The following is a 27,452-nucleotide window of genomic DNA, read 5'->3' on the forward strand; positions in this document are numbered from 1 at the left end:
ACGGAAGCGAATCAATTGCGTTGAATTCTACCTCGGACTGGTATTTTGGAGGGGGAGGGGGGGGTTTTCCAGTCTGCTCCATGGAACGGATTTAGTCAGGGATGACCGAGCAGCTGTAGTTGGGTGGACAGAGTGCTACTGCAGTCCCGGTGCAGTGGTAGTGCTTCTACTACTACTACTTGTTGATAGAAGTAGTAGTGGTCGTGGTGGTAGTAGAAGAAGTAGTAGTAGTAAGAGAAACCCAAGAGACTAGCGCAGAGAGCGTCGTAGCTGACCCTGAACCCTGTATGTTATGTCTTCTCATACTAACTCGAGCAAGACCGGATCGACTGGAAGGGAAAATCCGGGGAAACCCTGAGGCCTGAGGCCGCCATACAAACCTTCGCGCCTGCCGGGCTGAGTCAGCCAGCATCGATCGATCGGGGCACGGACCCGGTGTCGTAAGCGGTGCAGTTCGGGGATCGACGGCGTGGGAACTTGTCTGATGGAGAGATCGTCGTGGGGGTTTAGATCTGCTATCTCGCTCGGACATCTCCGTCCTGATCTTGATTTCTTGTCCTGCTGGTCGATGTCCTTTTTTTGAGACCTCCAAGGAACGGACAAAATACTTTCAACTCCGTGTTGACGACTCTACGGAGTATAGGTAGTATTCAATTTCAGGCAGATCGGAATATTTGCCACCGCTCAATCGGGGAATCTGCACGTCCTTAGCGCCTTCCCTCCCAGACGCCCCGGGGACTCGCCTAGACTGCGCTGGCCGTTGACGCTAGACCGTTTGTTTCTCTAGAGGAACGGGGGGAAGAGGATCCTAAACTCAACCTTTCCCCCTCCAATGATCAACCAGAAATCCTAATTCCAGACTGATTTGGAATGACTCGAGGGTTGACCTTCACTCGTGAATGTGATAACGTTAAGGTACCACCATCCCATTCTCTCCTTCTCGTATAGACTTCCGCCAATCCGGTTTTTCGGTTCCTCGTGTCTCTCGCCATTCCCTCCTCGCCCGAGGGTCAAGGGCCATCTCAAGCCCTGGCGCCCAATCCCCTGCCCACTCTCGCCTGCCACCCTCGCCGCCACGTCTCCTCCCCAACAGGGCAGGGCATGGTACCTCGAATCCCCTTTCAATTCGGCCGTTGAATCATGCGGTCGGGAAATTTTATGTTGATGGGTGGGAAGGAGGGAGGATCCTGGAAGCAAGATAATCTAGTAGGAGACTTCTTCCAAGCCATGGCGTCCCTTTTCCTTATCTTCCTGATGCGGGGTAATCCCTCGAAGGACATGCGATGAGGGGATAAACAGCCATGGCGGGGAGTATGGAGTATATTCTCTTTCCTCATTCCTTTCAAAAGGAGGTTGGACATTCCCAACTGGGAAGGATTGTAACCTTTTTCGATTGAAACTCGTCGACAAACTCATTCTAGACTATCTCGACTGATTCTAGTAGGAGCTGTCTGTCTGTCCAGTCTATGGCGTGTGGCTGTGGTGTATACCTATACCATCTTATCATTTTCAGAACGACCTCGCTCACCTTCGGAGTTCACTGCAGCCCAGCCCAGCCCAGCCCGCTGGTTAGGTAGGTTCCAACCAACGGAGTGTACCGCTCCTGCAGCACGCTACTGTAAGGTCCAGTACTCGGGGACACGGGGGTGATCCGTCCGACAACAAACAATCTCCTGTATCTGCTGTCAGTTTGCCACTCCCCCATCCCTCTATCTCCCTTCCCTCGGCCTAGGCGGGCCCAGCCGTCTCCAGATGGCCGACGTCCGATGTCCGACTATCACCGTCGCACTCTCTCCTTCTTGCCTTCTTGCTGATGAATCGGTCCGCTGACTTCATATCTGCGCAATCACGTATCCGATTGCCAGCGAGTCTCCCCATACACAGTACTGTATTCTGCTTCCATCATCATCCGCTTGACCTGGGTCCACGTCTCGTAGGTTAAAGGGCCCGATGCGGAGCTCGACCCATAGAGAGACAGAACATTTGTAGGAACTAACTCTAGTTAGTAACTCCAGAATCCAGTGAACCCTAAGGTAGTAAGTAAATATGGTGTACACCAGTAAGTCTATTTCCAGACAGCCTCGAGGGAATCCATGTTTCGGCCGAACGCCACGGACAACGCCACTCCGGTGTGTCTTGTTCGGGCAATTCTCGCCCATATTTCGATCTTCACAGGTGAAGAATGCTAAGAGGGGATAAGCTTCCCTGATGAGGGTTTTTCTGTTATTTTGTTTTTTTCCGTGCCAATGTCTGGTATCCTTTTTTACAGATCAATGGGGTTAGGTTCTGTTGATTGAGGAATGAGGAATGCAGACAGAGTTAAGGTTGGAGGTCCGGATCGGGAAATACCCTAAACCCTTAAACCCTCTCCAGTACCTTTACTTTCTTTACTTCAAGGTCGAAATGGTTGCGACAGTGGCGCATGGGAAGGGAAGGAATGCATTCCGGGCAAATTCAATTGCAAATGCAGTTTTTTTTTTTCTCTCCTATCGCTCAAGAAAGTATAAACATGTCCATGTTGATAGCAAGAAATTGGTGGGGGAGAAAAAAAAAAGAAACACATGAAAAAAACAAATCAGGTATAAGCAGGTAGAAAAGAGAAGAAAAGAAAAAGAAAAATGCAGGGCTGTTCGAAAAAACTAACACACAGAAAAAAAATCCGTAGTGACGTTTGTATACTTCTCCTTTGGCTTTCTTTCCCCTTGTTTCACTCATGCAATCCCCAGCGAGGGCACCATTCCCTGCTCCTCTTTCCGTTCGTTGCCCATCCGGTACGATACCTTGAATCGCATCTTGATCGAGTTGCCCTTGCCCGTCTCAACTCCGTCAACGAGCATCTCCTGCTGCACTCCGTTGGTCTGCTGGGGGGCGACGTCCCGTCCCGTTTGGGGTCGCAGTTGCAATGTGTATGACTATCAAAGAGTTTTAGCAGTTGATCAAAATAGGGAAAGACAAATAGGGGAAGGGAGGGATACCTTCTCAACGGCCACTTGGAAGTGGAGCTCGTTCAATGGCTGGGACGTGGCGTTGGAGAACAAGGCCACTACATGGATCAATCGAGGCTGTTGCGGGTGTCGTCGCGCCACGAATTCAATCCGCAACAAGGTGTTCAACACTTGCACCCGGTTCACGCTGGGCAGGGCGCTCGTTTCCGGCAGCGACGAGGCGAAATTCCATTCGTCGTCTTCCTTCGTGGCGCTATTGGCCGGGTCCGTGGTCGAAGCACCCGCCAAATCAAGAAGGGAGGACCTTGCCGGTGAGGGTTGCGCCGGCTTGGGACTCTGGGACGGGAACGGGCTGGCGTGACGGGGACTGGCCGACACCAGTGATGCAAAGGGGTCGACCGCGGCCGGTGGCGGTGGAGTGGCCGTGGTGCTCTGGGACTGGGACAGCGACGGTCCTGGTCGGGGCGACGATGACTGCGAGATTGGTTGCGATGAGTTCAACGAGGACAGAATATCGTAGTTGGGTTGGAACCCGGCGGGAGCCTGTTGGACGGGTGGCGTGGCAGAGGCCGCTGGCGGGTTGGCTTGCAAATTACATAGGTTAGCGACAAACAGATCAGAACATCAGACCCCGAGGGTGATTTTCCAGGAGTCCACTTACAGGGTCCAAGAGAGATCCCTCCGCCCATGGGCGCGGGCTCATCTATCGAAAGCCCGAGCAGGTCATTCTCCAAGGAGCTGCCACCGGCGGCCGCCTGCGAGGCATTGCCGTTGGAGCTGGGTTCGGGGTCGAAATCGATCAAAGACAGCTCGTTGTTGGCGTTCTTCGACACACCGGTCGTCGTGCCCAGCGTACCCTTGGGGATCCGCAACGCAGCCTCGTGGTCACCCTTCTTGACAAGCTTGTATCGTTCAATGGTGCGGTGTATGCTATCGTTGATTTCCAACAGTTTGCTCACGGCTTCCGGGTCATCCGATTCTTCCTCGCACATCTTCTGAATTTTCGGGTGTGCGCTTTGCAGTGCGTTGGCGAGTTCCTATGCCGCACCATCAGTAAGCCGAGTCTTGTGCGCGCGAATACCTCAGACCCTGTGTATGCCTTACCTCGAACACGTCTCCCTCGGCAACCTGCTCGCCCGGCTGGTGACTTTGTAGCATCTCCTCCAGGATCTTGGCTTTCTGTTGCACCCTGGACACTTCTTCCGCGGCTTTGGCTCGGTAGTCAGTCTTGTGACGGTTGTCGAACCCGGCCATTACCTTCATCAACCGGTTGGCCTCCTGTAGATCGGCCGGTGTGCCTCGTCGGATAAGTTCCTGCAACTTGGCCGATTGCGCCTCCTTCTCCTCCTCCTCCATTTCCTCTGCCGATCGGAGATTCTAGGGATGGTCAGTCAGGCATCTTGTGGTTGGCGCAAAGGGAAGAAACACGGGCGGGACGAGACATACGTCGCTAGGATTCAAGACAGCGGCATCCTCCAAGCGAATCTCCGGGAAGACGTAGCCCTTGTAGAGGAGAAGACGGTGCATGTCCCGAATAAAGCCCAAATCCTCCTTGTATCTCGACGTCTGGCAGATGGTCTGTCGCCATTCTTCGATCGACTCCAGGATGCGATGTTGAACCCTCGAGGGACGCAAAGCCGGCCTCTCGGGAAACCGGCGCACCAACTCATTCAGGAATTCCTTTGTGCTGATTTGGAGTTGAAAGGGGTATCCGCAATTCTTGACGCAGATATCGAGTAGCTACCGTGGCATCCATCAAACGTCAGCCCCGCATCCGACCAGATTGCTTTCCGAGATTCGGGCCTCCCAAACACCTACCGATAACGCCAGCAGCGCGACATTCTGATTCCGCGAGTTGATCAGACGGACGATTTCGAGTGCGGCCTCACGGGGACTGTAAAAAGAAAGTCAGAAAGGCCCCCCTTCCCCTCTTCCTCAGCCAAGAACCGGATCCGCGACTCACGCATTGCCTTTTTTGGAGTTGACCAAGTCCGCAACTTCGAGGTTCAGGGCGAGGTTCGGTTCGTAGTGGGAGATGTCGCAGGCATTTCCTGAAGAGATGCGAAAATGGTTAGCCAATGGACCATGCGGATTGCGTCCCCTGCCGAAGAATTGTCCCGACGTACGAATAGCTCGTTGCAGTGGTGTCAGGCCCAGGTCAGCGTAGACACCACCAAAGCGGTCCCTAGCTGCCATGCGTGCTGAAGCGGCCTCCAGGGTGACGACGGAGGAGAGACGGGGTTAGAAAAACAAGAGAGAGAGAAAGAAATAAACCAAAACTCCCCGGCTAGGAATCCAGCACCGAGGGGTATATAGCAAAGACGATAAACTTGTGGGAGGAAAGAGATGGGGAGAGGTTAGTGCCAGCGTTAGGAGATGCCTTAGCAACTTGGTTTAGTCTTCCACGTGTGGCGGTTCCGTCGCCGGCCTTAAGCCGATCACCACTTTTCCTCTCCGTCTCTCTCTCTCTCTCTCTCTTTTTCTGTTCTACTCTTCCCCCGACAAGATACCACGTCGAATTTAACGCAGACAGTCGCTGGATTCTCACCTCCAACGACGGATTTCTCTCACCATGGTTCGACACAAGAAGGACAACTTTTCACGAGGAGGAAAGAAATTCTCCAACCCCCGCCCACGCCCAGTACCCCGCGGTGACGGTGAAGCCTCCTCCAGACTGCCCTTCAAGGCCGCCTGTTGGGATTTGGGTCACTGCGACCCTAAAAGATGCTCGGGGAAACGATTGATGCAGCATGGGTTAATGCGAGAATTATCGATTGGCCAAAAATTCCCCGGAGTCATTGTCTCGTAAGTGGTCGCGATGTTTTGCGTCTTTTTCTTTCTCTTCTAAGTCTTGTCGCGACGACTCCCTACACTCAACTAACACGGTCGCTACAGTCCGAATGCGAAAAAGATTTTGTCCCCGGCCGATAGCGAACTCCTGGAACAATTTGGTGCCGCTGTAGTGGAATGCTCCTGGGTGAGGGTGAAGGAAGTCCCGTGGTCACGTATCGGCGGGAGATGTGAAAGACTCTGTATGGAGGAATCGGACAATTTCAATATGCGTGCGATGTATACTGACTGAATTCAGTGCCCTACTTGATTGCCGCCAACACAGTTAACTACGGGAAACCCTGGCGACTCAACTGCGTCGAAGCGCTCGCAGCTTGTTTCTGTATCTGCGGACACGAAGACTGGGCTCGCGAGGTCCTCCAACACTTTCCCTACGGCGAAGCATTCCTTGAGATCAACCATAAGCTTCTGAAGCGATATGCCGCTTGCAAGACCGAGGAGGATATCAAGCGGACAGAGGAGGAGTGGCTGGCTAAGATCGAGAAGGAATATGAAGACAGCCGCGCCGAAGGAGGTGCCGACGATATGTGGACCGTCGGAAACACGAATCGGAAAGCCGTGATAGATTCCGATTCGGATGAGAATGACGACGACGATGAAAAGAGCGACAAGGATGGGGATGAGGAAGAAGAAGAGGACAAGGACCCCTTCGCTATTTCGGACGACTCAGAGGAGGAAGAGCAAATGGCCGAAATCCGTCGCAAAATCCTCGAGTCGAAATCGTTTCAGAATCCTTCGATTCCCGACAAACCGCAGCCCGAAAAGATCGCGCATCCGGAACCAAAGCCGGCTGAGGACTCAGATGCCGAGTCTGGGTCTGCCGAGGGCAGTGATGATGAAGCATTCGACAATATCATCAACGCGACGCCCGTAACGGATCGAACGGGAATCATCGCCGCGTCGCAGAAGAAGAAGAAAGAGACCTACAGTGCGTCGTTTTCGCGTACCACGATCGATGCCCCGAAGAGGTGGTAGATGATGAACTCTATACCCCGACGAGGTGCTGCGTTTAAAAGTCTCTCCACAATGATTTCCTGCACTTTATTGTTCGAAAACCATCGGCGTGGGCGGCCATGCAGCGGGTCCTAGTCGCGGGATCAGATTTACGAGAAAAGATTTTGTTATGTATAGTACCACGAATGGAATGAGCCAATCTAGGACAGATTATGCCATGAAGCTTGAATGAAATTAATGACCGGCTATTCTTGATGGTGCCTTAAGGCCGCCATGGGCACCGCCTCCGCTGTCTCCTTCCTTCCTCTTTCTTCCTCACTTCGCCTACTCACCTCACCCCCATCGAAGCATGAGTCAACCGTTGTTACATTTCTTGATTGGTGCATATGATTCAATCGATACCTTACAGTCACATGCAGTTTCTTATCGAACAACACCCTCTCACACCGAGGAAACAGGGCGGAGGTAGTACACCTGACAGGAGCGTCGCCTCGCTCAACCTACTTTCTACGATATCTTCAGGTACCATCGCCGATTACATACCCACACATCCCTTTTCTTACGCAAGATATTATATTCTGCAGATACGGTTACATCATATTCTTTAAATAGGATGCAAGACATCAGAGGCAGCAACAATTCCCTGCCATGCTATGAGTAATAATAGAGCCGAGTTCACGTTCACTGACCAGTCTGACCACGTTCCTGCAGGGATTATTTCACATTCCAGCGACTGATTCGATCAGATCTCACATCGTCCCCTTGGGAGGGTCAGGTGCCGGGCGAGGAACCGACTGATCTGATAGGATCACAAGCATCGCCGGGCTGACTGGGGGAACTCGGGCGCCAAGCGGCAAAACGCAACCTCCCTCGAAGTGCATGCTTGCATGCTTCATTCGTCGCGAACGCTTGATCGTCAACTCTCCACAATCATCCTCAGCCTTAATCCCTCCATAGTTCGCCTGACTGTCCCTGATGATGACTCAGGCCAAACGACGGCGGCAAAGTCACTGCCTCGTGGCTTGGAGGTGTATGCAGCGGGGATGTCCATGTCTACATCGATCACAAGGCCGAGTGGCCTCCACGGTTTCTTGCTTATAAGAATGGATCAAGAAATTCTGGGCATTTGGCAGCCATTTATTACTGCTTTTCTCTCCTCATTTCTTTTGATCTTTCTTCCTTTTTCACCTAAGACGGAGGCAAACATCTAACCATCTGATCATTCGAGTTTTCGATTTATTGCACCAGACCATGAAACGCCCTGCAGTCGTTGAAAGGGCAGGTTCGTCCAATTCACGAACCAAAAATTCTCAAGTAATTAAACAACTTGAGCGACTTGGAGGCCGCCCTTGGAAGCGCGAATGGAGCATGCTCAATCTCGTTACCTCTTTCCTTTGGAAACAACCATCAATACAGGCGGCCGACGTCCATCAGCACACGGTGTGGTTATTCGACAACACTGCTTATCAGCGCATTACGCCGAAACCCGCCGGACAAAGACGATGGCATGCTGAGGTCGTCGCTTGTATATTTCGGAAGGATAGCCGCAAAGACATCAGCAAAATCGTCGCAATGATCGCAGATATAATCGGTCTTGATGGAGAAATAGGCACCCAAAGAGAGACACGCCATCGGATGGCAGAACGACTACGACCATTCTTGCATCACGTTGCATCAGCACACTTGATGATGCTCGAAACGCCTCTGCCAAACAACACTGCACTCATTCGACAGATCGGGCCTACGGACGGAAGTGGCATCACCAGCCAAGATGTAACAATAAGCAACAAACAGATCACTGATGGGACCTCGCTACCATCATACCTCCGAGGCTGGGCGGGCAATGTGTCCATGAACACTGTCTTCGCGGGTCCGGAAGGCTGGCTCGTCATATCCGACATCGACGATACGATCAAATACACGAAAACATCCGAGTCGACCGGGATCCTTCGCACGACCTTTGCAGAGGAACCTACTCCCATTGCTGGAATGCCCGAACTTTACTACCGCATCCACAGAGAGCTCACACCAGCATGGTTCTACCTATCAGCATCTCCTTATAATCTGTACCCCTTTTTACGAGGGTTTATCCAGGAGCATTTCAACCCTGGCACGCTGATCCTTCGGGATTCGTCATGGATGGATATCAGTGAGTTGGTCAAATCCTTCACCGTCAACACCATGGAATACAAAATGGACCGTATCAAAAAGATCCGACGCTGGTTCCCTCAGCGCCAGGTTCTCTGCATTGGCGACTCGACCCAGAAAGATCCAGAAGCCTACGCCGAGATTTACAGGAAACATCCGAACTGGATCCAGGCCATCTGGATTCGAAAGGTCACCGATGTTCCCCATTTAGAGGAACAGAACTCCCCAGAGCGGTTTGGGGCGGCCTTTGAAGGTATCCCAGATAATGTCTGGGAGGTATTCGAACAGCCTGATGAAGTGGCGAACCTTCTGGGTGAGCTGAAGATCAACAACACAACCTAGGTTCCACATGCCATGTTAGTCGCGGGGTAGCACATTTTCCTAATTTTTCATGCTTTCTGTTTTCCGGCACCAAATGATTATGGACGAAAGATAAGGTCCTCCAACCACAAAGCATGGTTTTGGTCCACGAATGGTGCATTTAAGCATGCATAACGGCCGTTACGTCAATATGAGGGCATGTCGTCATCGAAGTCACTGTCAACAGCGATAACCACCCAGAGTTATCTCAAACCCCTCTCGTTGGATGAACCTCTCCACTAGACATGGGCCAGACTTTCCTTCTGGAAACGACGATCTTCCAAGTTGTCCCTCCGGGTTCGAATACTTGATAGTATGACCAGGAGGCAAACAGTCTTCTCCGGCGAGAAATAAAGTAGGACGCACCACCCATTTCTCAAGCCTCATCAGACTTAAGCCAACATCCCAACTAAACCGGCGCAATCTGTGGAATCTTCGATGGTCCATTATTTACATTGGCTCACACAGTCTGATCCGGAACGCCATGAAGCCTGCCAAACCACACTCAACTACAATGGACGAGCAAACATTTGTCCCCGGAACCATGCGAGCACTCTACCACTGCCCACCTTCGACAGCTAGTACAACCACGGAGCCTTCGGGACTTCCTCGCGAGGATTCGGGGATGATCTTCGACACTGACTTCCCGACACCCAGACCAGCCGCGAACCAATATCTCATCAAAGTCCGAACAGCAGCCTTCTCCCACGACGGGCTCAGACTTGCGCGCGCCCTCAACCCCTCCAAGTCTATCCCCCAGATTCCCCTCCACAACTTCTGCGGTACCGTCATCAGCACGCCCTCAGAGGATCACTACCGTCCCGACGGCCCCCGTTTCAAGGTCGACGACGTCGTCTTCGGTCTGATCAGCCATACCCGCGACGGCGCCGCGGCCGATTACACCCTAGCCACCGAGGATGAAATCGCCCTGAAACCCAAAAACATCAGCGCGGCTGAAGCCTCCACCATCCCTCTCCCGTCCCTCACCGGATGGCAAGCGCTCTTCACCTACGGGCGCCTGAACTCCCCCGACACCGACACCCCTCGGCGCAGCCTGCGCGTCCTGGTCACCAACGCGCGCAACAACGAAGTCGCCACGCAAATGCTACAGCTCCTCCGCTCTCCATCCCTCTTCCCGCACTACGAGCCCTGGATCTGCGCTACCTGCTCTCCCATCGAGGCCGACTACCTGCGCACCGAAGCCCAAGTTGACGAGATCATCGAAGCCCCGCTACCTGTGCCCCAGGAATTCGACCTCGCGGGCATCTTCCGCTCCCGGGCCTGGGACCCGGTGGACCTGGTGCTGGACTGCGCCGGTACGCAGACCTTCCGACAGGCGCACTCGCCCGCCGTTGTGAAAGACAATGGCGTCGTGTTAACGGCTGTCGACACCGGTCCCGTCCACAACCACACCCCGCACGAAGACGCCCAGTCCCATCAGCGCGGGCTTCTGAGTCGCTTCATCGCCGTCCAGCCGGACGGGGAGGCCCTCGCCGCGATCGCCAAATTAGTTGAGGCGGATTCGGTACGTGGCCGTGTCGCCGGCATCTCGGACTTTGTGAACGGGGCTGATGTTCTTGCCTCTGGGGCCGCGGGTGTTGGTGGAGGGAGAAGAGGTGGGATGATGGTGTTTCGGGTGAATATCTGATTATGATTTTTACATTTATGTTTGTTTTTTGGTCTGGGAACTGCTATTTATACATAGGTTTTGGGTGTTAAATCTTGTGGGTATGTCATCATGAGCGGTAATTATTTTATCTTATCTGTACAAACAAGTCTATATATAGACTTTGTTTTGTTTTGTTTTACTTTCACTAGTTATCAATGTAAATATCTATTCATTTACTTATCTAACATCTAACGAGTGTGCTCGGTTCATGCGTAACTCAGGTAACTACTGTAGAACATTAGCATCGATAGATAAGTGAATTGAACGCTTATAAAAAAATAAATAGATATAGTATTTGCGAATAAGTAACAACAAGGATGAATGGAAGGAAGAGAAAAAAAAGAGTAACAGACAGACAGACACGAACGCTTAGAAAAGATCATCAGCTGATTGAAAGGACGAACTCGAAGAGGGCATATGAACAGAGCAAACAAAGAGGACCCACGCAGAACACGGCAATAGACCCCCGGTATAATACACGCGCATACACACCTATGTAAGGTAGTTTGAAAGGGGAAGAATAGGGAGAAGGAAGGAAGAAAGAAAAAGACACAAATCAAGCATTCACAAGAAATAGAAAACAAAGACAGTAAAAGTAATGGATTGAATTAGAAAAAAGGGGTGGAAGATATAAAGTATGTTAGGTACCCCATAAACAAGAAGATAAGAAGGGATACTAGAAGGATAAAAGAAAAAGGTCATGAATTAAAAGCTCGCTCCTCCGCTTATTTTTTTAGGTCTCCTCTCGTCTTCGGCTTCCTTTTTTCGCCAGCTTTCCTCGTCTTCTCCTTTCTTGGTGGGTCTGTCGTGTCCTTATTCTATGTTCTCTTCGGCGATGCCGCAATCCAGCTGGGCTTCGTGATCAGGTATGGCTGGCGTGGATGAGAAAGTCTCCTCTCCCGTGTCCTTAGTTGGTATCAAGCGAGGTCAATCACCTGCATCGTGCACACTCTAGGAAATACACTTACCCCTGGCGAGAAACGGTATGAAATGTGGGTAGAAAAGTCGACGGAGGCAAACGACGAAAACAAGCAGGCGGCAGACAACAGACAATAAACAAACGATCAGAAAGATAAGAAACACCTCATACAAAAATGCATTGGACCGCATTCGGCGGCTAGTTCATACAATGTAACTCCGCTCAAGTCCACCAGATGCCAGGACAACTACTGCGCAAGTAGCCAAAAACCGCCCGTCTCGTTTTCCAGAAGCGAAAAAAGAAGGGATATCATGATCAGACGAGAAAAGCGAACAAAAAAAAAAGGAAGTAGGGCATATAAGATAGCGCAAGGACTGCGAGATGAGAAAAAAAAACAGAGGTCAATCTCCGCTTAGAGTAGGGAGTCAAGTCTAGTAAAAACGCTCAAACATGCTGCAACGATCTGTGTAAGAGGGAAAGGTTAGCACAAACAACGTCTGGTGCCAAAGCGGGGCGACATTTTGCGAACGTACCTCCAACTGAAGCTCTTTGTCTTTACCCGAGTTCACTTCGTCATTAATGGCCTGAGCCAAATTGGCACCGATGGCCTGAGAGCCACCCGGCCTCCGCGCAAACGGGAACTGCGAGTACTCGGCCAACAGCTCATCCACCTGGGCAAATGCTCTCTCGCGAGCCTCGTGGCTCATCGTCACGAGCGCATTCTCCAGCACGTTGGCCGCATAGGCGGCGCACACCATCGAGATTGTCCGTAGGTACCGGAATTCAATGTCTTCAGGGAGCCAGGCGTTGGGGGGTAGGATCACGGTGCGGTTGCTGCAGATGTTGCGGACTCGACGGTGGATGTCATCTTTAGCGCCGCCGTCGGCGACGGGGTGGGTAGCCATGTCGAACAAGAGGAAGTTGCGCTTTTCGGTGCGCAATATTCCTTTGTCGACGAGACCCTTTGCGAGACGTTCGCGCACTTGTTTCAGTTGGTAGCCAATCTTCATCAGATTCCACGTTTCACCTGCAGACACGTTCCCGAAAATTAGCCAGGGAGTTTGGGGAAGATCTCGATAGATCACATCTAGCCGTTACGTACCGCTCATTAGATCGATCCACGAGTTCACGCTCATCTTCTCGCTCGACTTCATCATTTTCAATGCCTCGTCCAGCAAGACCTCCCCAGTCAGAGTATCGTCGATGACTTCGATCACGCGATCGGCCAGGGGGAAGCGTCGCCGAGAGGAATCCTTCTGCATGCTGATCCGACCGCGGAGGGCCAACTCGATGACGATGCATCCACGCAAGGCGTAGGAAATGTTCTCGTTCCAAAACGACAGGTACCCCTACAGAAACGAATTGAAACCGACAGGTCAGCGATCAGGCCACCCGCACCACAGCATTGCACCGGAAACCCACCTGTTTGTCTTTCAGCCCCAGCAGCAAGACTTCCTCCATCAGCGTCAGCTTGGGTTGTTTGTTCCGCTCCTCGGTTTCACTGATATCTCTCGGATCGAAGGCGATCTTATGTCCATTTTCGGTGCTGGTAAACGAGGTCTCCGGAACACGGTTGTCGAGAGCGGAGCCATTGCGAGACACGGGCGAAGACACTCTGCTGTCGTCATTCTCGTCCGGGCCAGTGGCTCGACCGCCACCTCTTCGGCGAGTCAAGCCCCCGGCTGAGGCCATTAGGAAATCTGAGGTCGGAGGTCGGGAACGGGGAGGAGCTGGTCCAGCGAAAGGAAAGTCGGGGATTCAAGCGATCGGATTTATACCACTAGCGCGTGCGACATAGAATATTGGAGGGGTGACAAAGGGGGGTAAGAGGAGGGGGAGGACAAATGGGGTGGAAGGAAGAAGGAAGAAGGAATGAGAAGGGGTGAACGGAGAGGGAGAGAGAAGAAAAAATCGGTGTCAAAGAGGGAAGATTATGCCGAAACGGAGGGAAATTATCAGGGGCGGAAAGAGGAAAAAAGTCGAGAAGATCCTCGTGGAGAACGAGAGACCGAGAGAGGGAGGAAGACAGAGAGAGACAGAGGCAGAGGGAGAGTGGTAAGAAATGAGGGCGAGAGAAATGGACGTCGGCCAGAGAGAGAGTTAAATTAGCGGATGGGTCTAATCAATCAATCAATCAATCAATCAATCAAGGAGACCTGCAGTAGAACGAGGGCCGATAGTCAACCCCGGCGATTTCAATGGACGATGTTTCCCAGCGAGAAAAATCCCAGATTACAATGCACGGAGAGAAAAGAAAAGGAAGATGAGCCTGTCCAGGATCCCGTGTCGCTAAGGCTATCTGGTCTTTAGCGCTGTTTCCGCTGCTGCTGCTTCTTCTTTCCCCCTCAGAAACACGAGCCACGCGATATCAACCACCGTCCACTTCTTCGGCTTCATCCTCCTGTCGTGCTGACCTGGAATGTTCCCTCGTAACTCGTTCTTACCCACCGGCGCCGATCCCTCCAAATCAATAGTTGCTTAAAATCTCCGTATCCTCAACTCATCAGCCCCTGGTGCCTCTCTATACTATCCAGTATCCGCTCCACGTCATCCACCCAAAGGGCCACTCCACTCTGACGAATAACTCCGGGGAGGCTCAGTCCGACGCCCACGCCCTCGTAGATGCACCGGTGAAATCATCTCACCTGCTCTTGTGCTACAGTCCTCCCGGTCGCCTCCGTCAGACAACCCGAAGCTCCTCCTCGCCGCGGCCCGGTGGCGGGAAGAATACGTCCGATGCGATCAAGAGAAAGAAAAACACTGCATTGAGATGATATACACGATATAGTAAGGTGAAAAAGCACCGGCATGTATCAGCATACAACGGAGCGCCAACGACTCCCCGGACGGTCTCCGCTGGGAGTAGTATACGCCAACATCCCTTTTCTTTTTCTATCTAACCCTCCATCCTATTTCCGACCTCTCGTATTACGTATTTAGTGGGCTAGCACTCGGTCAGCGACGGCCTCGCGGGTCATACTGGTTATCAAAGAGGGAATGACATACCATCGGGCTGAGCAAGGATGTACTCAACAGCCTTGTCAACTGTTTCAATCAAAGGGATGAGCATATAGTCTTCCAGGTTCCCGGTTCCACGTTTCACGACACCTCGATTCCGAGTGTATGCATGAAACAAAAACAGATCGAGCAGAAAAAACTTACCGCTGTGGATGGCATCGGCCTCCTTGTCGGGGATCTCGATGCTGAATTCCTGCAGAGAAGAAATCCCGTCAGTCAAATTGTCCATCGGCGACGCGAGCAGATTCAAACAAAATCATTCCATACCTCCTCAATGGCCATCACAACCTCAACGGTATCCAAGCTGTCCAGACCGAGGTCATTCGAGAAGTGAGAGACGCCGTTGATCTGTAGTATGCGCAAATCTTTTTAGTAAACCACACTTTGCCGAGGAGTTCGGTCGGGAGACGATCGCGCCCGCGGAAAGAGTCAATGGCGACGGACCTTGCTAGCATCGGTGACCTAGACATCATCCAGCAGGTTAGTAACGATATGCGAGAAGCTGGCTTTCCGAGCCGTCATGCGGGCCAGGGACGCAATTCCGAATCCACCGTGACGCACCTTGTCAAAGTTCTTCAACAGGTTGACTATCCGGCCCTCAACCTCAGTCTTGTCGAGTCCGGCAGGGGCGGAGTAGAGGCGGACGCCCTGGTAGGCGAAGCGAGGGGCGAATTGGGCCGGACGAGCGATGGGAGAGCTACGGATCTGGGAAGCAACCGGGGTTCTGATGGCACGAGGCACGGAAGCCCTCAAAGAGCGGACGATGGCGGAGCGGAACATGATGGCGGTAGAAAAGGGAGAAGAAAATGCAGGCGCAAAGGCGAGAGTAAAAAGGGGGGAGATAAAATCGGAAGGATGAGAGGAGTGGGGGGGAAGAGTGTGGGTGACAGTGGAAAGGGAAGAAAGAGAGAGAGAGAAAGAAAGGTAAGGGAAGTGATGTTGAAGACGGATGAGATTCTCTTCTGCCGGCTCGGGCCAATCAGGGTGGACGGGAAGCAGGTGAGGTAAGCCGGGCTCGTTGAACCTCGCAAAAGTGACTTTCCTCCTCTCTCCCCTCCTGCTTGCTTTCCCCCATTGCCTCCTCCCCCCCAATTGATCTCTCCTCTCCATCCTTTCGTCGCTATCCTCCTTCCCCCCACCTCGCAGAGATGGCCTCCTCTCCCTCGGTCGCGAGGCTCATCGCCTACCGCCGACCTACGCCGACCTCGATTCTGACCTCGTCATTCCGTCCCTTGGCCTCAACCGCAAACTTCTCCTCCTCGGTGTGCCGGGCGGCCACTCCTGCCGGTCCCCCCCAGCCGGGCTTCCGTCTGCCCCCTCCTCAGAAATGGGACCAGGGCGCCGAGTCGTCTCTGGACAAGGCCTCCAAATACTTCCTCATGGCCGAGATTTTCCGCGGCATGTACGTCGTGCTAGAGCAGTTCTTCAGACCGCCGTAAGTGACCCTCTCTTCCTCTCGTTCCCCCACTCCTCGCGATCCGGACCCCATTGGATCAACATCAATTGGATTGGATCTTCGTGGAAGATGTCATCGCGGCATGCATTGGGTCCTCTTGCGCAACGCCCACCCGGGAAACGAATATGGATTGAGCTTCGAAAACTGACGTGATGCTCGCGACTCACCAGTTACACGATCTTCTACCCCTTCGAGAAGGGTCCCATCTCGCCTCGCTTCCGTGGCGAGCACGCCCTGCGACGTTACCCTACCGGTGAGGAGCGCTGCATTGCTTGCAAGCTCTGCGAGGCCATCTGCCCGGCCCAGGCCATCACCATCGAAGCGGAGGAGCGTGAGGACGGTAGCCGTCGGACGACCCGTTATGATATCGATATGACCAAGTGTATCTACTGTGGCTACTGCCAGGAGAGTTGCCCCGTCGACGCCATTGTCGAAAGTAAGTTGTGGACATCCTTTCCCCTTGTGTATGTGTGTATATGTGGAAAGGAACTCCCAAAGAGCTAACCCGCACAAGCTTCCAACGCTGAATACGCCACCGAGACCCGCGAAGAATTGCTGTACAACAAGGAGAAGCTTCTGTCCAACGGTGACAAGTGGGAGCCCGAAATCGCCGCGGCTGCCCGTGCCGATGCTCCCTACCGATAAACAAAAAAGTCGTCTCGAAAAACGCAACGGCTCCGGTTCATCGCACCAAGGGCACTTTTTTATTAGACTTTGTATAATAACAGTGCCATATCTGTTTTCTGTGCAATCCGAGGGCAACGTCGCTCTGGGATTGTTTTAGAAATCGAGAGAGAAAGAGAAGGGGAAAAGAATGCTTTTTTTTTTTCTCATCCACATCAAAGATATCTTGAGGGATTTGTTTGTTTGGTTTTATTTCTTGCGGTGGTTGAATCTCCGCATCTTTCCAACTTTTGTGTATGTACATAACTAACGCTTAGCCTGCCTTATTACCACATGTACTTGTCGAGTTTCTGTGGGAGTCTTGTTCTATACGGCTTCCGGGGCTCTGGTCTTGTCTGTCTGTTTTTCCTTTTTCTTTTTCTTTTTCTGTTCTGATTGTTGGAGGGGATCCTACTGGGTTTGAATTCACTTTTTCTATGTCTTGTTAGGGAATAAACTTTGAGAATCAACCTATTGTCTCCTTTGTCTAACATGTTTGCCACAAGAACAATAGGGAAGAAGAGGAGGGGTATACTCATAAGGTACTAGAAGAGTCTACACTGGACAATGTTGGACATGGACAAATTCCTTCCTATTTGTATGAACAGGTAAAATCGCTGCCTATGCACAGATGCACAAATAAACAAATGACCCTCCAATAGAACCTGAACACCAGTTCTCCTGCAGCTCCGTCACTCCACAATTTTTGTGTCTCCCTTTTTTTGGTTTCTTTTTTGGTCTTTGGATCCCTCTGGTGGTTTATTATCCAGCTTTGATATATCGGTTGAGGGAAGACCCGTGAGATCAGGTAGGTAGGTAGTTACCATCCTTCTAGCCATTTACAAACAACAGTTCGAATATTACAAATCATTCCCTAAAAGGAACGTTCCTTCCTTCTCATTTTTTTTATTTCTTCTTGCCGACACCCTTCGATCCCTCGAAGCCGGGTCTGGCCTTCTTCTTGCCTCCGGCGGGTTTCTTGTTCTTGCCGCCACCGCCGCTGCCTTTCTCGTCGCGTCGCTTGCGCAGGTTCTCTTCGCGCTTGTTCTGCTTGTGGTCCTTGCCGCGCTTGACGGCCTCGAGGCGGTCCTTCCACTCACGCTCGGACTTCTTCTTGGCGGTCTCCTTGCGCTTGAGCGCCTTCTTGAGAAGGGAGGTATCGTCGCGGACCCGTTCGCCGTGGGCGCGCTTCTTGGCGTTCAGCCACATGTCTTTCTCCTCGATGTCAGTCCGCTTCTCCTCGTCGAGTCCTGCGAGGCGGGCCTTCTTAGCCTCGGCGGCCTTGAGGGCGGCAGCGGGATCGTGGGGGCCGCTGCGCTTGTGGGCGTCCCGAGCAGACGACAGGGTAGGGTCGGCGACGTTACCGTCCGCGAAGACCACGCGGCCGAAGGAGAAGTTGTTGTTCGAGCCGACGGAGTCGGCAGGCGAGCGGGGTGAGGCGAGGAGCGATCCTGAGCCGCCGGGCGAGAAGCGGCGAGCCATGGCCTCGTCGTTGGCCCGCTGCTCCTCTTCCCGGGCCTTCTGTCGCAGCTCCTTCTTGTGAGCCTTGCGCTGTTCGGCTTTTTGTCGGCGCGCTTCGATTAGCTCTTGGCGGTTTCGAGCGGGCTTGCCGTTGAGACCATCGGCGTGGCGCTTGGCCCGTAGCTCGTCGAGCCGTTTCTGTAACCGTTGCTTGAGTTCATCGGGTGTGGGCTTAAGAGGCTTGGGTTCGGTGGATGAGGTTTTGGAAGCATCATTAGGGTCGGAAGGAGGGACGATGGAAGATATAGAAGAGCTACCCGATTGGGGATTCGACGTGTCGAAGTCTGGGGAGTTTGGCGATGACGAGCCCGAGGGCTCTGTCGGCTCGGGGTTGAACTCGAGGGAAAGCCCCTCGGCGACGGCATCTCCGTCGACGTCGTCGTCGCTATCATCTGCTTCCTGGCCGGCAGTTTGCTTCTGCTTCGGCTCTGGTTTTTGCACGGCTTCGGCCGCAGGGGTCTTGGTGTCCTTCTTCTGCTGCTCAGCTTGCTTTTCTTTTCTAGCAGTATCTTTGGCCTTCTTCTTTTCCTTCTGGTTGGCCTTCTTCTGCGCCAGCTTCTCCTCCTTCAGCTTCTTGCGGGCCTCGGCATCCTCATTAGACTTCGCTGAAGCCTTATCCGAGCGTTCCGACTTTTCAGTCTGCTTCTGCTTCTTGGAGTTGGCGTCGCCTCTGTTGAGCCCCTCTTTGGGAATTTCCGAGCCCAGCTCTTCGGCATCGGACGAGCCAGACTCATTCTGTTCTTCTTCCCGCTTACGTTTCCGAGCGTTCTCGTCCATCACGTCTTTGGCGGTTTTGGCAGAGTCCGGGTCCAATTTGGCTCGCTTAGCCTCGCGGGCTTCCTCTTTGGTCTGCTTCTTGCGTTGCCATTGGTCCTATTCAAGGATTTCATGGTCAGCCGTGCTTGGGGGCAGAACGGGCTAGGAGAGGGGGAGAAGACAGGAAAAAAAAAAAAGGCAGGCCGTTTGGCGCTAGGGTAAGGGAGAAAAGAAGAAAAACTTTGCAGAATGTTTGACATACACTGCCATCTTCTCCATAGTAATGCTTTGCAGGAATTAACGACATCAGACCATCGAAGGCCTGAGCATGGCTGCGTAGCCGTTCCTAACGGGAGGGAAAAAAAGAGGCGTCAATTTTTCATGCGTCCCAGATCGCAATGCGGGGAAAAAATGAACACACCTCGATATCATCCATCTCGGGATATGGGACAGTACAGCCGCTGATTAAAACTTGTAGGAAATTCGTCCACGCGCAACAACTGGACGATGACGGGTCTTGAGGGGGATCGAATGTAGCGAAAGCCGCATCGATACCTCGAAAAAATTGGGTGGGCGGTAGAAATCTTGGCATCCACTTTTTTCTCCGCTCGGCTCTCACCGCCTGCACACACAGACAATATTTTCTGCTTATCAAACGTGCCTATCGGGGTTTGTTCGGTTTAGCTTGTGCTCAACGATCACTGATCTACTGATATTTCCATTCTGTCAACTCCTCCTGCTCAGCAGGATGTTTAATAAAAATAATAATTACAGTTCGGCAGCTGCCTATATCTACCCCGTTCGGAATGTCAGCGGACATTGCTCGCATCCCCCTCATCCCATCCCATGGTCACCATCGCCGTCCTTATCGCGGTTCCTTGCCAACACCTGGTAGTCGAGGGAGCATCCAGCTGCAAACACATATAAATAGAAAATCCGATCTGGTTCGCCAAATACTCTCGACTAAGCCTTCGATCTATCCCCACGCTCCAGCCAAGTGCCCTATGCCTGGATCTTCAATGCACTCGGTACATCTAGATCGGGACACGCCTCGCTTCGAACGTCCATGATTTTGTTATATGGGAACGGAATCGTCCAGATTAAGTCAAACCTGGGCGGCGATAATTCCATCAGTTAGCCACATGTACCGGGGAAGTCTTTCGGGATTGTTTTCTCTCACCGATCATCTGGATACTCCGGCGGGTCCTCCACGCCTAGCTCCTGGGCCATCTCCTTCATTTTCCCATGTCGCCAGGAGATTAAGATGTTGCCGCATCCTCGATATCTTCGGATCTTCTTCGCGACGCAATGTACCCGGTTGCGCTTGCACGATGTGTCCACAGTGAGGTCGAGATCGTCGGCAAGTGGGAGGACGGTCTCATGGGAGCGCCTGTGTTGGCCCTCTGAGGAAATCCCGTCAGCACATTTTTTCTCTTCGGTCTGCTAGCGGCATTGCCCGACTTACTGGAGTTGACCTTTGGGGCCATGATATACCCGACATCGTAGGGTGAGGAGTCCCCGAAGACCCCTCGGAGACATTGGGCTCGCTTCACACCCTCGGCACTCAACCCGCTATCGTTCGGGTTGGGGGGTTTCTCGCCATGACGAATGATATATACCGTTGGTTTGTGAGAGTAGGGTAAAGCACAGGCTGTGACGTAAAAGATGGCGGTGAGTAAGAGGAATAGAAAACGAGGGACGATCATCGTTGCTCGGGTCCGCGAACGGAGCCCTGGTATACAGCGGTGTTTCCGTGGGATTTTTTTTAAGGTCGGAGATGAGTATACTCAAGTCGAAAAATATTTCCCTGGGCATGTAGTAATGCTGCAAGGGTAAACCGGTTCTTATGAAAAAAAAAATGAGATGATTTAATAGTTTAATAGTGTGTCGATCTTCAGCCCTGCCTGTAAATAGTGGGTTTGCTAGTGGCTATCAATCAAGGTCAAACCTGGTGATGAGCATGACATGGTCATCTGAAGGAAACACTCGCTCTTGACCGATACTCCGGAGTAGATGCACCTCAGGGAAGGCGCCATCGGGCCATTACGGTGAGCCGCTGTGCTTGTACGTAGTATACCAGTATGTATGTACAGCGCAATCTACTCCCTGCCAGGGATTACGTAGGTACTTGCAAAGTACAGGTCTCACAACACGAAGGGAAGGGCCTCAAACATGCTGGTCAGGCGGATTGTCAATAACCCGCAAGGTTGCAACTTCTGGACGCCAACGGGGTCACAATAACAAATGCGACCAATCTTATGGGCTGCAAGGGTCAGATGATTCATTCGGAACCTACTCAGAGTATAGAAGTTGGGATATTTTTATAGGATAGTAATGTGGGCTTCGTGTTGACGAGTCATAAAATCAATCATAGCCTTACGGTAGGTAGGTTATCATCGAAGTGCCGCATGTTCATGTTGCAGGTGACCCACCGTTCGTACGCGTTTTGGTAGATCGTCCACCGCGTCAGTCAAGGAGGGGGTGTGGCTTAGTTGTTTAGATCTTGTATTTCTACATGAGAATGGGATTTATTTAAATTTGATTCGATCTATGGTATCAGACAACCCATGGAGGGGGGTAGATTCATTGAAGATTATTCGGTGCAATGCCGATCGTTTGGTTGGTCAGAAATATATCTCATTCAGATCAGAACCAATAACATACCTGAACCCTACCTAGCTTCAATGCACGATAAATGAAGCAAGGCCACCAGGATTCAAGAGCCAGTTACATCATTATCTGAGCCCTTAATATTTGCAGGCCCCATGATAATCCACTTGATGCACTGAATATACCTTACGGGGTATGACCTGCCGTTGAAGCCGAAATCCAGCGCGTCTTCCCCTAACAAAGCCCGACCATTCATTTATCCACCCTATAAGGGTTTTTATCAAAGTTAAAATAAAGATTCAAAATTGCCACCAGGTTCAGCAGTGGGGAGGGACTATATAGGGCGTGGTGGAGTATTCACGGAAGTTGATCCTGGGGTTGGACTGCGGAGTATGCCCCGACATCTCAATTCAGTTAAGGCAGTCAAATCGAACAACCTATTAGCAATAATAAGCATCAGACCTATGTATTCTACCGGGTCCACAGTACGTTCAAGACAGGCTAGAGGGTCATGCTGTGGTTCATGTGTAGGCAATTCCTTCCTTGATAACTAAGCTTTCGATCGATCCATGTTTACATCGGGAACCTGGCAGTTACATCGGTGCTGATCGCTGAGAGGAAACAAGATCTCTAGAGCCTCGTGTACTTCGTAACATCTAGCCAAAAGTCTCCAACATAAGCTTGGTATGCCTGATCATGAAGAAGCAAGTACTTTGCAATTCTCCTTGCCTTCGACTCAAGGCCAGCATGTTCCGTTATATGCGTACCTATTGACTGCTTAGGCAGCCGCTTGTCATCATGGCCTGTAGGACAAGGCGTTATCGTCACAGATTGCTTCGCTGGGCAGATTTTGTGGCGAAAATAAGCGACAATTGCTGAAAAATGTCATCATAATATCGATTTACTCATCATCGGTGAGCCCGGTAACTACGCGTTTCTCAGCATCCTTTGCTGACGTCGTGACATCAAACTGCATGATGCTAATGAAGTCCGGGCTATGCTTAATCGACAGCCTCGTAGTTCTAGATCCACGTTGGCAGATCACAATTTAGCAAGTTCAGCTTCGAAAAGCTGTAAGCGGCTATTGCAAGGCTTCTTCTGGAAAGGCCCCCAAAGGTGACATACTAATGTAGTTAGTAGTTGTTAGATGCCTCATGTCTAGCCTCCGGACCGGTATGCCCGGAAAACGGAGCAAAATCGGAGATAATCCAATAATAGGCCAAGTAGCGATACGCCAGCAGTTGAGATTACACCCCACACAATGAGGGTCGCAACTTATACCTACACCGGAGTAGTCGTAGTCGTACCAGCAACCGTCCTCAGCCTTCGTTGAAAAAGTGGAAAGTGTATCAGATCATAATCTGGTTGCCTGCTAGAGTAGGACCGGGCGGTAATACTCGTACGGTCTAGTAAGGATGGAGGGCTCGGCGTTCGGCAATCGCAACATTTACTCCGTCCAGAGTAGAGATTCCGAGAGACCCGAGATTAGGAGAGTATGCATCTAGCCACCTAGTTTTTGTTCGAATCGACATTGCCAAGCACGACGGAGGCTCTACGGAGGACTACGTAAGACCGGGGCGATAATTATAGATGTTCGATGACGTTCGATGGGGTTTCCATCTGCCTGCCTATTGCAGCCGCGGAGGTATACAGTACACCGGAGTAGCCATGGTGTAGATGTGGCTGTGTGGATGCGATCCCGGGGGGCTGTACGGGTATCGTACGGTGGAGCCGGCCTGCCTAGATGGATACATAACGTCAACCTTACACAAATAATATACATTAGCGGTTTATTTGATACTCCAACTCAAGAGAGTAAAACTTTCAGCTGACTCGACGACGAGTACCTGGTCGGGTGTAATTTAGGCACCAGGAAAACATGTGATAGGTAGAGGCGTGTAATGTAGGTATGCCTAAGGTATGAAGGACATCATCGCAAAATTCCCCGATCAAGACTGATCCAGGTTGATCCTCATCGCATTGGCGGGGTTCAAGCATACTCCTTCGGTAACTACCAGTAGTCACTAATAATTCCCGTCTGATATACCTACCAGGAGGGGGAGCAGCACGGGGCAACTGCATACGGAGTAGTGAATGCATGGCCGCAGGAAGCACAGCCACCGCAGTTTCTAGAAGAATGACGACGGCATCGCCACGATAAGTGCGGTACGGTACGGTAATTCCGAGTGGCTTTTCCGCGGGATGGGGCAGCCTCAGGCCAGGATCCCTTACCCGAACAGGCAATTTGGGGCTGCCGGGTGACGGTACGGTGACTGCAGCGTGTATCATTGGGCGTCGGATACGCAGTGGAAGCGTACGGCCTTGGCGAACGGGGTTTTCCTGGTCTCTTTGGTGGGGTTTCCATCAGCAACTCAGCCCTGCAACGCCAGATCACCTTATCGAGTGGCCAAACATTTATTATAAAAGGACGAGGGGCTCCCCCGTCTCCAAACTTCCATCCCTCATCACAGTCTTTCTCTTCAACCACCTTCAAACCATCTCTATCCTCTTTTTAATCCATCTCACTTCCATCTCACATCTATACACAACCATGTCTGGCCCTTACGATCAGTACAACCAGGGTGGCTACGGTGGCGGCTACGGCCACAACCAGGGCTACCAGCAGCAGCAGGGTGGTTACCCCCAACAGGGTGGCTACAACCAGGGTTACGGACAGCAGCAGCAGGGCTACGGCCAGGACTACAACCGTGGCGGAAGCTCCAACGACTACTATGGTGGTAGCAGCGGCAGCAGCTCCAACGACTACTACGGCGGCCAGCAGCAGCAGCAGCACGGCCAGCAGTATGGTCAGCAGTCTCACGGCCAGTACGGCGGTCAGGAATCCTACAACCAGTACGGGTACTCATTTTATTATTCCCCTATCCTCTATCAACGTCTGGTGACAACATGACTAACTCGTTTCTATCAGAGGTGACCAGCAACAGGCTCCCGGCGGTGCCCAGGAGGGCGAGCGTGGACTTGGTGGAGCTCTTGCCGGTGGTGTTGCCGGTGGCTTCGCCGGTCACAAGGCTGACCACGGTTTCCTCGGAACCATTGGTGGTGCCATCATCGGTAGCATCGCGGAAGATGCCATGAAGAAGCACAAGAACAAGAACGAGCAGCAGGGCCCCCCTGAATACGGCAGCGGATACGGTGGTTCCCAGGGTCCTCCCCCCTCCAACCAGGGCGGTATGATGGACCAGCTGGGTGGCTTCTTCAACAAGCGGTAAATGAGCTGAACATGCGCGTTCACCTTGCATTCCTCCGTTTCACCTTCATCTCGTTGACGACTATGCCACGACTCTGCTGAAGCCTAGAAAACTTTAAATGCCTTTCGGCTGGACGGGATCTGCATTGCTTTTCGACATCTTCTTTTCACGTTTTCTTTTATCTGGTCTATTATCTTCATATTCATGTTGATGGGGTTTTTTTTTCTTATTTCCTGTTATTTGCGAACCTGAGTATACCCAGCTCAGTTTTTATGAATGCTATGGATACAACTTTTCAATGATGGCTCGAATTCATTATCATTTTTCTTTCCTTCATGATATAATTTTGCGGGGTAAAGCGTAGTGTAGTAGAATAGTTAATGGCCTAGATCTCTATGTGGTGGATTCACTCAGAGACTTGACTTTGACTGAAATCTGGATACTTTTGGAGGCGTTGCGCCATCCGGAAAATAGTCGATAGCCCCTCACCCCGCCAAGTTTGGTCGAGGATGTCCGAGGTTATCTATGAGACGGCGTAGAGGGCAGGAAATCGGAGATTCAATGGTTTATATTCTTTCTGATTGATAGTGAATTTACGATCTGATGTTTTTCCCCTTCGTCATAATTGATTTCCAGAGGGTGAATCCCAGTCTCAGCGTCATTCATCAGAGGTTGCTTGGAAGAATTGAGTCGGGACGACTTCTCCAGGCCAGTCAATATGCGCTAACCGTATGTAGTTAGCCCCATATATTTATGCCTCAGGCTTCGACAGGTGCCAAGCCCGACATCAAAAGTTCGCGCGGAAGATCCCCTTGAGACCATCGGAGTCCCATAATTGACTCAATATAGCACAACATGATTGTCCGGTATCTGTGTGCGCGGCAGAGTATGTTAACCGCTAGAATGAATCCGATGGGCTCTCCTGCAATTATCATGAGACTAATCTGTCTTTCGTCGCAGGCCGCTCGTTTCTTGCTCTCGGCCGCCGGGGTCGCTTCGTGAACAGACTTTACTCAACAGAGACGCCAGTGATCGAGACTGAAGTGCAAACTCGGGTTGAAGACCATCCGGCTCAGCTAGAGAGCTCTTTGCCATCGGTCTCGGATGAAGCTCGCAATGCTGCCCAAGAGGCTTTCGTGAAACGCAAGACACAAGGTGAGCAGAGCACTGTGGCTTCGACCTCTCTTCGGACCTCGCGGTTCATAGGATATGATAACTGATGTTCTGGCGTTTAGAAAGCAAGTTCCGTGAACTTGGTACTAAGGTTGCCAATGCCTACCAGCCCGAGGATCTCATTCGATTTCCCCCCAAGCCTTCGGACATCACCCTCGAACTGCTTCTCGCCTCCCAGACACACCTCGGACACTCGACGTCTCGCTGGAACCCCCAGAACTCCCGCTACATCTTCGGTATCCGTGACGGCATCCACATTATTTCTTTGGACGTGACCGCTGCCCACCTCCGACGTGCGGCTAAAGTGGTGGAGGAGGTCGCCGCTCGCGGTGGTCTGATTCTTTTCGTGGGCACGCGGCCGGGCCAAAAGCGATACGTGATCAGGGCCGCAGAGCTGTCTCAGGCCTACCACGTCTTTGAGCGTTGGACCCCCGGCAGTTTGACCAATGGACAGCAAATCCTGGGTCACTGTGCCACCAAGGTTGTGAACGCTTTCGACCAGGAGCTGCCCGCCTACCGGGAGACTCTGGAGGAGAGCTCTGCTCTCAAGCCGGATCTTGTGATTTGCCTTAACCCCGTTGAGAACGAAGTCCTCCTGCACGAGTGTGGTGTGAACAACATTCCTACCATCGGTGTCGTCGATACGGATGCCGACCCTACAAGTGTCACCTACCCTATTCCTTCCAACGATGATAGTTTGCGTGCCGTCGGCGTCATTGCTGGAGTCCTGGGACAAGCAGGACATGCTGGCCAGGCGAGGAGACTGGAGGCGGCTCAAAGGGGTATTCTCACGTATGTCCCAGCGGAAATTCAACTGAGTGAGGCCCAGCAGGAATTAGAATCCAAGAACCAACAATAAAGGTGAATGGTGATCGTGCTGGGGTTTCTATCTCGGGGTTTTCTTATGTCTATGTCTAAGTTTGAAAATATGCCATGGAACTGTATTGTATAGAACATTGTATATCCTTTTTTGTTGTTTCTCACTGGTGTTGCTGCATGTATTAACAAATTTATTCGAATTGGGAACTGCTTTCTGTTATGTCACGGGATGAGGCCTCAGGCCGGAAAAAGTAGTCTATCCTACAGCTCTCTACTGTTCAATCTAAAGAAGTACGCATACGTTTGGGAACTATCATGCTGACAACTCAGCTTGAAATTGCCACTCTAGGTTCATTATCATTGCACCACTCAGTTGACTACT

The 27,452-nt window shown here is 51.8% G+C and overlaps 9 protein-coding genes across 9 annotated transcripts; 6 read left to right on the top strand and 3 right to left on the bottom strand.

Moving 5' to 3' along the window:
* Positions 1-2,711: 2,711 nt before the first annotated feature.
* On the bottom strand, positions 2,712-5,141 carry KD926_007080 (VHS domain protein; the record flags this gene model as incomplete). The annotated part of the gene is made up of 8 exons (XM_053101195.1): positions 2,712-2,912; positions 2,976-3,529; positions 3,607-3,982; positions 4,050-4,322; positions 4,392-4,685; positions 4,764-4,839; positions 4,909-4,996; positions 5,072-5,141. The coding sequence occupies 8 exons, from the start codon at positions 5,139-5,141 to the stop codon at positions 2,712-2,714; spliced, it is 1,932 nt and encodes a 643-aa protein (XP_052960758.1).
* Positions 5,142-5,517: 376 nt separating this feature from the next.
* KD926_007081 (ribosome biogenesis TSR3 family protein) lies at positions 5,518-6,770 on the top strand (the record flags this gene model as incomplete). Its single annotated transcript, XM_053101206.1, has 3 exons — positions 5,518-5,750; positions 5,841-5,977; positions 6,034-6,770. The coding sequence occupies 3 exons, from the start codon at positions 5,518-5,520 to the stop codon at positions 6,768-6,770; spliced, it is 1,107 nt and encodes a 368-aa protein (XP_052960759.1).
* Positions 6,771-8,000: 1,230 nt separating this feature from the next.
* On the top strand, positions 8,001-9,239 carry KD926_007082 (phosphatidate phosphatase App1 family protein; the record flags this gene model as incomplete). The annotated part of the gene is made up of 1 exon (XM_053101217.1): positions 8,001-9,239. One exon carries the CDS (start codon positions 8,001-8,003, stop codon positions 9,237-9,239), a length of 1,239 nt encoding a protein of 412 aa, XP_052960760.1.
* A 532-nt stretch (positions 9,240-9,771) lies between these two features.
* KD926_007083 (NADP-dependent oxidoreductase) lies at positions 9,772-10,905 on the top strand (the record flags this gene model as incomplete). The annotated part of the gene is made up of 1 exon (XM_053101228.1): positions 9,772-10,905. One exon carries the CDS (start codon positions 9,772-9,774, stop codon positions 10,903-10,905), a length of 1,134 nt encoding a protein of 377 aa, XP_052960761.1.
* A 1,352-nt stretch (positions 10,906-12,257) lies between these two features.
* KD926_007084 (Vacuolar protein sorting-associated protein 74) lies at positions 12,258-15,643 on the bottom strand (the record flags this gene model as incomplete). The annotated part of the gene is made up of 8 exons (XM_053101239.1): positions 12,258-12,308; positions 12,379-12,872; positions 12,948-13,194; positions 13,268-13,527; positions 14,852-15,056; positions 15,131-15,211; positions 15,308-15,325; positions 15,425-15,643. 8 exons carry the CDS (start codon positions 15,641-15,643, stop codon positions 12,258-12,260), a joined length of 1,575 nt encoding a protein of 524 aa, XP_052960762.1.
* Positions 15,644-16,011: 368 nt separating this feature from the next.
* Positions 16,012-16,964, top strand: KD926_007085 (NuoI/complex I 23 kDa subunit family protein; the record flags this gene model as incomplete). Its single annotated transcript, XM_053101249.1, has 3 exons — positions 16,012-16,298; positions 16,490-16,755; positions 16,834-16,964. 3 exons carry the CDS (start codon positions 16,012-16,014, stop codon positions 16,962-16,964), a joined length of 684 nt encoding a protein of 227 aa, XP_052960763.1.
* A 924-nt stretch (positions 16,965-17,888) lies between these two features.
* KD926_007086 (putative 60S ribosome biogenesis protein Rrp14) lies at positions 17,889-20,965 on the bottom strand (the record flags this gene model as incomplete). Its single annotated transcript, XM_053101260.1, has 4 exons — positions 17,889-19,376; positions 20,322-20,370; positions 20,440-20,662; positions 20,725-20,965. The coding sequence occupies 4 exons, from the start codon at positions 20,963-20,965 to the stop codon at positions 17,889-17,891; spliced, it is 2,001 nt and encodes a 666-aa protein (XP_052960764.1).
* A 3,455-nt stretch (positions 20,966-24,420) lies between these two features.
* Positions 24,421-25,099, top strand: hel10 (putative high expression lethality protein Hel10; the record flags this gene model as incomplete). Its single annotated transcript, XM_053101271.1, has 2 exons — positions 24,421-24,728; positions 24,799-25,099. The coding sequence occupies 2 exons, from the start codon at positions 24,421-24,423 to the stop codon at positions 25,097-25,099; spliced, it is 609 nt and encodes a 202-aa protein (XP_052960765.1).
* An 834-nt stretch (positions 25,100-25,933) lies between these two features.
* On the top strand, positions 25,934-27,110 carry KD926_007088 (mitochondrial 37S ribosomal protein uS2m; the record flags this gene model as incomplete). The annotated part of the gene is made up of 3 exons (XM_053101282.1): positions 25,934-25,964; positions 26,039-26,233; positions 26,314-27,110. 3 exons carry the CDS (start codon positions 25,934-25,936, stop codon positions 27,108-27,110), a joined length of 1,023 nt encoding a protein of 340 aa, XP_052960766.1.
* Positions 27,111-27,452: the final 342 nt, after the last annotated feature.

The sequence above is a fragment of the Aspergillus affinis genome, assembly GCF_023601865.1.
Source record: "Aspergillus affinis strain CMG 70 chromosome Unknown NODE_3_length_628324_cov_86_750800, whole genome shotgun sequence".
NCBI classification, from domain to species: Eukaryota; Fungi; Ascomycota; class Eurotiomycetes; order Eurotiales; family Aspergillaceae; genus Aspergillus; species Aspergillus affinis.